General features: G+C 38.6%; 2 protein-coding genes across 2 annotated transcripts in view; one reads left to right on the top strand and one right to left on the bottom strand.

Annotated features, from left to right (window-relative positions):
- LOC144975146 (glutathione S-transferase 1-like) overlaps window positions 1-3465 on the bottom strand; it is a 16670-nt gene extending 13205 nt beyond the window's left edge. Inside the window, exon 1 of the mRNA XM_078918928.1 lies at window positions 3329-3465. The gene's annotated coding sequence lies outside the window, so the exon portion shown is untranslated. The remainder of the gene's footprint in view (window positions 1-3328) is intronic.
- Window positions 3466-3696: 231 nt separating this feature from the next.
- On the top strand, window positions 3697-6350 carry LOC144975870 (uncharacterized). The gene is made up of 3 exons (XM_078920055.1): window positions 3697-3785; window positions 4383-5767; window positions 5827-6350. The coding sequence occupies exons 2-3, from the start codon at window positions 4387-4389 to the stop codon at window positions 6348-6350; spliced, it is 1905 nt and encodes a 634-aa protein (XP_078776181.1). The 5' UTR covers window positions 3697-3785; window positions 4383-4386.
- Window positions 6351-10121: the final 3771 nt, after the last annotated feature.

Below are 10121 nucleotides of genomic sequence, written 5' to 3'. Positions count from 1 at the left end.
ATTGGACGAAAACCTGAATATTATAGATCTTCAAGTCAAGCGTGACGTCAGCAATAAAGAAGAACTGCAATGTTTATATTATATTATACGGTAGTTAAAAATACAACGTATTTTCAATCGTTTTTCAATATCTCCACACTCTCTGACTCTCCCTGCACCAGAAATAAAACCAATGATAAGAAAAGGTTAACTCTAGACACTAGTCCTTCGGAACCATGAAGTTAATTCGGTCTCTATAGCGTGAAACGGACTTTGGCAGTTGCCTGCTACCCTTTGGAGAGGATGATTTCTTATTCATTGTCGTCTTTTCCTCTTCTTCTTCTTCTCCTTCTCCTCCTTCTTCTTCTTCTTCTTCTTCTTCTTCTTCTTCTTCTTCTTCTTCTTCTTCTTCTTCTTCTTCTTCTTCTTCTTCTTCTTCTTCTTCTTCTTCTTCTTTTTCTTATTATTATTATTATTATTATTATTATTATTATTATTATTATTATCATCATCATCATTATTATTGCACACAGCCGCATAACTAAAACTATTGTTCATTACACCAAAGTTAAAACAAGTCATCGGTCGGTTAGCCTTTCTGTATCAGACCTGCAAATATTGACACATTGGTGTTATAGTAATGACTTGCATAGTCATATTCCTTTATTATCATCTAGACTTCGAGTTGTCGTACCAATAAGGTCGCGGGTTCAAACCCCCAACACCGCCGCGATTTTTTTTTTTATTCTCTATTGTCTTCTGGCACTTTTCCACTCACTTCATCTTTTCTAGACTTACTATAAATTATGCAAGTCATTATCTGGTAAACACAATTGTGTGAAGAGAGTTTCAAGTTTATTTTATGATTTATAGGTAATGAAAAGATACTATTATGCTATGTCAGACAAACACAGTGAATGCACGAAAACAGTCAATAATCTCCAACCCCCCCCCCCCCCCCCCCCCCTCCTTTCCCTATCCGCCGTCTGTCATAGTCATAGGCCCCGCCCACCCCGCTACCCGGCATGACGGTGCAGAAAAACCTCAACTGTACAACCATGACTAAGCAAATTTTGCCCTCTCTGTTGTTGCGGCAACTGTCTGATACTGATCACCGAACGCAGTTATGGCTAAGTTTAACATTGTTGTCAAGGACAATATTTTACGTTGATTTGAGCTTAGTGTTTCCATTACAACAGTGAGCCCATAATAATTTGGGTTATCAGATCTGAAAATATCATCATGCACATGTCACCTTGAAAGTTAACCCAAAATAAATATTGTAACGCTAAACGGCGTTTACGTTTGAAAAAAACAAAAAACAACAAAAAAAAAACAAAAAAAAAAAAACAAAAAAAAATTTTTAGATTGTGGGCTTGGATTGCATTATGGGTGTCAGTGTCGAGAAAAACGCCATAATTTTTGCAAAAGTTGCGTAGCTCTCTCTCTCTCTCTCTCTCTCTCTCTCTCTCTCTCTCTCTCTCTCTCTCTCTCTCTCTCTCTCTCTCTCTCTCTCTCTCTCTCTCTCTCTCTCTCTCTCCTATTTCTCTATCTCTATCACACACACATACACACACACACACATTGACACAATAAGGATATAATGTAGAAAGAAATAATACAATTTTAACGTACTACTATAACATAAAAGAACTGAATTTTGCAAGATACGTCGCTCTCCATTGGGGCGACAAAGTAGAAAGCCCCTTCAGTAAAGCCGTGGCACTTATCCACATACATTCATTACATAACTACTATGTGTATGAATGACCCGGAATTTGACCTGTTTCACTGTGTGTAAAACAGCGAGACTTAATCATTTACGGTCTTGTGATATAATGCAATGCTCTGCCTCCTGACCTACAGGTCACTGGTTCAAGTCCCGATATGGCAGCGCAAAGTTGAGTATTTACTCACAGTTACTTCATATTCAGTTGCAAAACGAGTAGCTACTCACGGCCAGTAATATAGTAATACCGTTGTCTCAGTCCAAAAAACAAAAAAACAAAACAAAACAAAAAATAACAAAAAAAAAAAAAAAATAAAAAAAAAAAAATTTAGCGCCTTATAGATAGTATGCGCTTGGCTAAGAAGCTCATAACATTGTCATCCGGAAGTATAACGGACCAATACACAAAACTGTGTGTATCCATGAACGTTTATAGTCAGGTTAATACAGTTCAGTGAGCATTACTCATAAAATAACAAAGACCTGAGTGACGTCATCTTCGAACTAGCTATAGACATCATGTCTTATAATATTACAATCTTACATTATTTGCAAGGCGTTTTGCGTTAGCTCTATAAAAACACTAATTATCAAAAGAAATATGTACATTTTATGCACATTTATTTACTATGTATGTCATGTGACCAACAACGTCAATCTAGTGTTATGTCGGACTGGAGCGGATACCACAAACGAGTTCAAAGTTAATATTAATAGTCAGTTATATAAAACTTTCGGTTTATGCATTTTATGAAATTATTTTTTTTTTCTACTCGACGCCCTACTTGTATTTGTAGGTCTGATAACTCACACTAGTTATACGAGTAGGTTCATTGTTGAAATGGAAAGAAATACGTTCTCTTAAATTCACGCAAAATATTGTCTATTACAACAAAGTTAATTAAATCAAGCCCACAATTGCGTTCGGTTATCAGTCCTGCTAATATATGCACATTGATTCTACTCAATTAAACGCATTAAATTAACACATGACATAGTTTTACCCACGAATTCAATTTTCAGATACCCTTGACATAACAATAATAATACCGTTTTGAGACGGTGGACCACATAGTTCTGTGGTTTCACTCTATGCACTTCACAATGTTTCATATAATATTATAATATATCAAAGTGGAAAGGGGCGGGGAAATGGGGGGGGGGGGGGGGGGGTGCGTGTAATGTGATTGAGTGCATTATTTTGTAAACAAAGCAGCAACATTTTAAATATTATTCAAGCATAATATGACATAATTGATGATATCAAGGTTTCAAAAAACCCGCAAACCACCTAACTCCAGTTTTCATACGATTTGATTCGTTTACAAAATACCATGCAACAAATCTATATTATATCAAGTGAAAAACGTTTAATATAATTCGATAAGATAACGCTGTCTCTTGAAGTGAGTAAGCATTTTTCAAGGCTGCGATGCGATGTCTTAGATTTTACGAGCTCTTAATTTAGTATTAAAAACAAATAATATTATTCAGATCATAATGCATTTTAATTTTATAATTCAATCATCTGCATGTATAAAGAATATAATATTTTTATTATCCAGTAAATCGTTGATAAAGGCACTAGAATAATAATAATAAGTCTTAGTAGGTACTTACCTCAGAGCGAGAGGGGCGTAGAATGGCACAAGCTACAGAAGGGCACACAACAAAATGAAACCGCAACACGTCGACAACTGTCGGCGGAGAAGGCGAGTCGAAGAGTTAATCACGTTGAAACGCTGTGTCACGAAGCCCGAAGCAAATCGAAGATGCGGGAGGTCAAGGCCGCCAACTGCGACAGGTTTATTTTTGCGGTGAGAAAATTTTCTTCATAAGATTAGCATGACGAAGAGTAGGGGAGACTGGGGTGAAAAGTCCCAGGGGTGAAAAGTCCCAAGGAGGTTTTGGCCCTTAGATATAATTTTTTGGCCTTTCTGTTTTGAAAAATCTGGTATATTTAGTTGTTGGCCTATTTGGCAATAACAAGCGTTCTTTCCCTCTCCATCTTTGAAAGATAGCTACCACCACCTGTTCATCTGAAGCAAAAAGTGAAAATCTACCCTCATCAGAATTTGTGAGTATTCTTTTATTTTTGATTCAATTAATGTATGCATTTGTGATGTGACTCTATGGCCATTTTTGCATAACTCTGACATGTTTTACACTAATGCTGGTATTCATATTGGCACAGTTGGCTGCAAATCAGGCCAACCCCCTATCGGGGTGAAAAGTCCCAGTGTTGGGGGAAAAAGTCCCACTGGGACTTTTCACCCGGGCTGCTGCAACACCTGAGGATGTCTATATAAACATATAAATAATAATAATAATAATAATAATAATAATAATAATAATAATAATAATAATAATAATAATAATAATAATAATAATAATAATAATAAAAAATAATAATAATATGATTTCTATCTGCGCCTATCCCAAGAGGCTCTAGGCGCTCATTCATACACTCATTCATAAACACTTGTACCAAAAGACAAGGGGACTTTTACTCTAAAAATAATCTAAAAAGATATGTTTTTAAAGATTTTTTAAAAGTAATAAAATAATCATAACTGTGAAGTTTCATTGCTTCCATTCTTCCATTTTTATGATAGGGAGTAGTGATGATGATAATTTGTAATGGTAAACTCACACATTTTGTTTATTTCCCCAGAACTATGCCAAGGAACTACGTCCGAACAACCACGAGGGGCTCCTTCACGAAAGACACGATGGCATCAGCTGTGGCGGCCGTGCTTGGGGGAATGTCTTCCCGAAAAGCAGCAGATGAGTTTGATATCAACTATAAGACGCTGCAACGCTATGTCAAACTACACAGGGCTGAAGGTAGCATCAACAGTGGCAGCTTCGGCTATGGCTCAGAGAAGAAGCGCATCTTCACAGATGACCAAGAGCAGATCATTCTCCAGTATGTTCTGGAAGCCTCCTCCATCTATTATGGACTCACGCTGGAAGACCTTCGAGGATTAGCCTATGAGGTGGCTGTTAAGAATCAAATTCCAGTCCCAGAATCATGGACTGCCAATAGGGCTGCAGGAGAGGACTGGCTCTATGGATTCAGAACACGCAACAAAGACAGTCTCAGTTTGCGAAACCCCGAAGCGACATCATTAAACAGAATGCAAGCGTTCAACAAGACCAATGTGAATACATTCTTTGACAATCTAGAACATGTAATGGCAGTGTATAAGTTTGCACCACAGTGTATCTGGAATATCGACGAGACAGGATGCTCCACGGTTCAGAAGCCCAAACGACAGCTGGCGAGGAAAGGAGAAAAACGTGTCGGGTCTGTGGTCTCTCAGGAAAAGGGATGTACGGTCACACTCTGTGGGGCAGTGAATGCCCTTGGCAACAGCATGCCTCCATACCTTATTTTTCCACGAGTAAATGTACAAGAACACTGGTCAACAACTGCCCCACCAGGATCCCTTTGCGACTCTCACCCCAAAGCTTCAGGGTGGATGACATCCGAGAACTTCTTGCGTTTTCTGCAGCACTTTCAGAAACACGCTAAACCATCAGCTGCGCATCCAGTGCTGTTGATTCTTGACAACCATGCTTCGCATTGTGGTGAGAATGTTATTGCTTTTTGTAAGGAAAACAACATCACCCTGCTCTCATTTCCGCCACATTGCTCGCATCAGATGCAGCCCCTGGATGTTTCTGTCTACGGGCCATTTCAGACCTTCTACGACTACGCTGTCGACAGGTGGTGCAAGGATCCACAAAATACTGGCAAACAGATGTCCATCCACACTGTGCCTCAAATTATATCTTATGCATTCCCAAAGGCTTTCACCCCAGCAAATATCACAGCTGGCTTTCGTGCAACCGGGATTTTTCCCACAGATAGGAACATTTTCTCTGACGACAAGTTCTTACCAACATTTTCAACAGATCGACCACAACCTGCGCCTGCGACCCTAAACCAGCCATCAATGAGCACTGGAACTGCAACAACCGAAGCTGAAAAATCTATCAGCAAAGGTTTTGTATCGCCGAAAGAAATTCGTCCCTTCCCCAAAGCAACAGCTCGCCAGAGGAAAAAAAACAACGGAAAACAGTTAAGTCAACTATTTTGACTTTGACCCCAGAGAAGCGACCAGGCAACTATCAACAGTCTTTGGTTGTCGAAACAGAAGTGGCTTCAAAGAGAAAACGGCTGCAATATGACTCTGAGAGTGATGATGAGGCTAACTGTGCCCTTGATTCAATTCTGGAAAAAGCAGACAAATTGAACGAAGAGGACGACGTTGAGGTTCAGGAAGAAGAAGACCTGAACGAGGCCCTCCTCCTTTCCTCCTCTATGGAAGAACAGGACCTGTCCCTCCTCAAGCTGGAAGACTTTGTGTTCTTTAGATGCGAAGGAAAGAAGGGCAATGTATTCTACACAGGGATCGTGAAAAGTGCTATGGATGAGGACGGGGACTTCGAAATTGAATTCCTCAAACGAAGTGAAAAAGTAAAGAACAAATTTATTAATTTCTCCAATGAGGAGATCTGGTCTGTCCACAAAAAGCAAATTATTACAAAGCTGTGCAAATCTGATGTGATCGGTACCCAAAGAACGAAGAGTGGACACGTGTTTAAAGATGATATTGTGAAATATGCTCAATAGACTAGCCCAGCTGAGCCTTATCGAATGTCTTTCTTTGATATTCTTTTCAAAGTTCCAACATTCCCTGTAATGTACATTTTTAATTTTTTAAATTGCTATTACACTTGATTTCAATGTCATGTATTCCCTTTTGTTAATAAAATGTTTCAGACGAAGAGGTTTTTAAAAAAAAAAGAAGTTTTTCATGGATGGAGAAGTGAAACCTGATTAAACAGGAGAATAATGATCGATGAAACTTACATACAAATCATTACCAGGTTTTAATGACAAAAAATGTTGTCATTGTCATTATGAACAAATTGATAACATCTTACTTCTTGATCATAATTTTCTTGGCTAAATTAGATTTCACTGGGTTGGGACTTTTTACCCCGGGAGGTGGGACATTTCACCCCGGCCTGGGGGGAAAAGTCCCACTTCAAATTTTTATAAACTTTAGCCTGTAACTAAGTCCCTGTGCACAGTGTACTGAAATAACTCTGCATGCATACAAAAGAGACCTGTATGTTGTGTGTGGAGCAACATCAACTTGCAAGAGCTCATATTTGTTGAATTAGATGGCCAAATACAGATTTTGGGACTTTTCACCCCGGTCTCCCCTATCTACCTAGATTATTGCAAGTCATTGGTTCTAGACGCTTCTAAAGCTAAATAACTGGGGATTCAGGGCTCAACTAAGTGAGCAGACTATACTGATGTTATTATTATTATTATTATTATTATTATTATTATTATTATTATTATTATTATTATTATTATTATTATTATTATTAGTAGTAGTAGTAGTAGTAGTAGTAGTAGTAGTAGTAGTAGTAGTAGTAGTAGTAGTAGTAGTAGTAGTAATTGTAGTAGTGTTAGTAGTAGTAGTAGTAGTAGTAGTATTAGTAGTAGTAGTAGTAGTAGTAGTAGTAGTAGTAGTAGTAGTAGTAGTAGTAGTAGTAGTAGTAGTGGTGGTGGTGGTGGTGATGGTGGTGGTAGTGGTAGTCTGCTTTTTTGTTTACAGCATCCCTCTCTCTCTCTCTCTCTCTCTCTCTCTCTCTCTCTCTCTCTCTCTCTCTCTCTCTCTCTCTCTCGTCGCTAATCCCGTCCCGCGTAAAAAATCCAATGTGTATGACCCCTTGAGAGCGACACTTTTAGGTTATTCCAGAGCCAGTTAAATATAAAATAAAAAACAAGAATATGGGATAGTATTAAAAAAAAAACCCGAACTAGATTTACAAGCACCCGAGAAAAGTTAAGGCAAAGGGGGCTGGTTCAAATAGGGAACAGGGTGATAGTTCCAAGAGCACACCATCATTGTGCATTGCTTGAGACCACCTAAAAGTCCTATCCAGACACAAGCACAGGATGCCACCAAGAGGAATACAGTACACTCAAATGCTTAATAAACATGACATTCAAAATGAAAAAAAAATTAGAGTACATAACAAAGATATGATTTACAAGGGAAAAAATATAACCCAACTCTAATACTATACATTTGACTGTTTCCCTCTCAGCCAATGATCCGGCCAGGGCCAGGACAACCAATGTTTGTTTAGTTGGTTTTAAGGTTTTTACGGCGCTTGCGACACATTGTTTATTTGTTTTTAAGGGTTTTACGGCGCATGCAACACTTTAGGTTATATCAGCGCCAGTAAAAATGAAAAAAAAATGGGATAGTAAAAAGTTCTAGAATTACAATTAAAGCAGCTAAGAGAAAGTAAGACAAAGGGGAACTTGGAACAAATAGGGATCAGATGTAGATTCCAAGAGCACACCACCAATGTATTTAGTTTGAGATCACGTATAAGTCTCATCCGGACACAAGCACAAAATCCAACAAAGAGGAACACAGTCAAAGTCAAATGCTAACATTATGCAATTAAAATAACAAATATAATAATACATAAGAGAGAGATGATTTACAAGGAAAAAAATATCCTCTCTCAAAACAATAACTATGCATTTGACTGTTTCCCTCCCAGCCACGACTCCGGTCAGGGCCAGGACAAAACCAAGTAATCTCATTCCAAGACAAAGACAGAAAGCATGTTAGAAAACAGATATAAAGGGATAGAAGACGCAGTATGTACCTCCCTGCCCACTATGGGAGGTCAGGAACCCCACCCAGTTAGACACATTAAGGTCATTTCAGCTCCAGTAAAAAGGGAAGAAAATGGGGTAGTCAAAAGTTTCTATATTTAGATTAAAAGCACACAAGTAAAAGTAAGACAAAGGGGAACTGGTTCAAATAGGAAGCAGATGTAGATTCCAAGAACACACTATCATCAGCGGACTTATTTTGAGATCACCTAAAAGTCTCATCAAGACACAAGTACAGGATCCCACTTAATAAAAGTAAAAGTAAAGTACAATTCCCTGTATTCATCCCCAAGGGGAAATTTGTCTCTAGGGTCTATTCCAAGGGAAGTCTGGAATAACCCAGGCGTCGCAGCGCCGCAAACTAACCTCGGGCGAAGTGACTTGCTTAAGGCCACACAAAAACCGGGTATTCGAACTCGGCACCTTTCTGGTACGAGGCAATGACCGTACCGCTGGGCCACACTGTCCCATGAGGTACATACTCAAATGTTTCCAAACCATTATATATTTAAAACAAAAATGTGTACAGTACATAACCAAGAAATGATTTACAAGGGGAAAAAACATCATATCCCAAAACGATAGATACACATTTGACTGCTTCCCTCCTAGTCAAGGACTCCTGTCTGGGCTTCGACAAAACCAAGTCATGTCATTCCAAGATAAAGGCATTTAGTTGAGTTTAGTGTTTAAGGGTTCTACGGCGGTTGCAACACATTAAGGTCATATCAGCGTCAGTAAAAAGAAAGAAAATACGGTAGTAAAAAGTTCTAGAATTACAATTAAAGCACCCAAGAACAAGTAAGACAAAGGAGAATTGGTTCAAATAGGAAACAGATGTAGATTCCAAGAGCACACTATCAGTGTTCCCACTGTGGGATGCAGGACAACCTAGTAATCTCATTCCAAGACAAAGAAACAACAACAAAAAAACTGAGCTTTTTTTTTGAACGGCTATGTGGTCCAGTGGTATGACACTCGCTTTCGGATCGGAAGGTTCTGGGTTCGAGCCTCGCTCGGCACATAGATGTGTCCTTGGAGAAGGCTCTTTACTCACATTCTCCCACTCCCTGTACTCAGGTGTAAAATGAGTACCTGGCAGTTAACAACATTGTCTCTGTCCGAAAAAAATTGTAACATCGCCTAACAGGCGTCATGTCCCGTCCTAAAAATGTTAAGTGTTACTGTTGGCCAGGGACCCCCTGTAAAGCGCTTTGAGCACGTTTAGTGGATATTGGACTATATAAAAGCACAACTCGCAAAACAGATAAAGGGGAACAGCAAGTGACCTCCTGCCCACCCATCTATATCTAAAAATTACAATATAATTTTTAAAATCATAAGAATTTTGTTTTTGTTTTTAAGGGTTTTACGGCGCTTGCAACACATTTAGGTTATATCAGCGCCAGTAAAAAGGAAGAAAATGGGATAGTAAAAAGTTCTAGAATTACAATTAAAGCACTTAAGAGAAAGTAAGACAAAGGGGAACTGGGAACAAATAGGGATCAGATGTAAATTCCAAGAGCATACCACCAATGTACTTAGTTTGAGATCACCTATAAGTCTTATCCGGACACAAGCACAAAATCCAACAAAGAGGAACACATTCAAATACTTACATTATACATTTAAAATAACACATACAAAAATGCATAACAGAGAGATGATTTACAAGGAAAAAATATC

Source organism: Berghia stephanieae, chromosome 6 (assembly GCF_034508935.2).
Source record: "Berghia stephanieae isolate SIO BIC M18660-M18661 chromosome 6, UCSD_Bste_1.3, whole genome shotgun sequence".
In the NCBI taxonomy this organism is placed as follows: Eukaryota; Metazoa; Mollusca; class Gastropoda; order Nudibranchia; family Aeolidiidae; genus Berghia; species Berghia stephanieae.
Note: the sequence above shows the minus strand (reverse complement) of the source record. Positions and strands in the feature narration are given on the sequence as shown.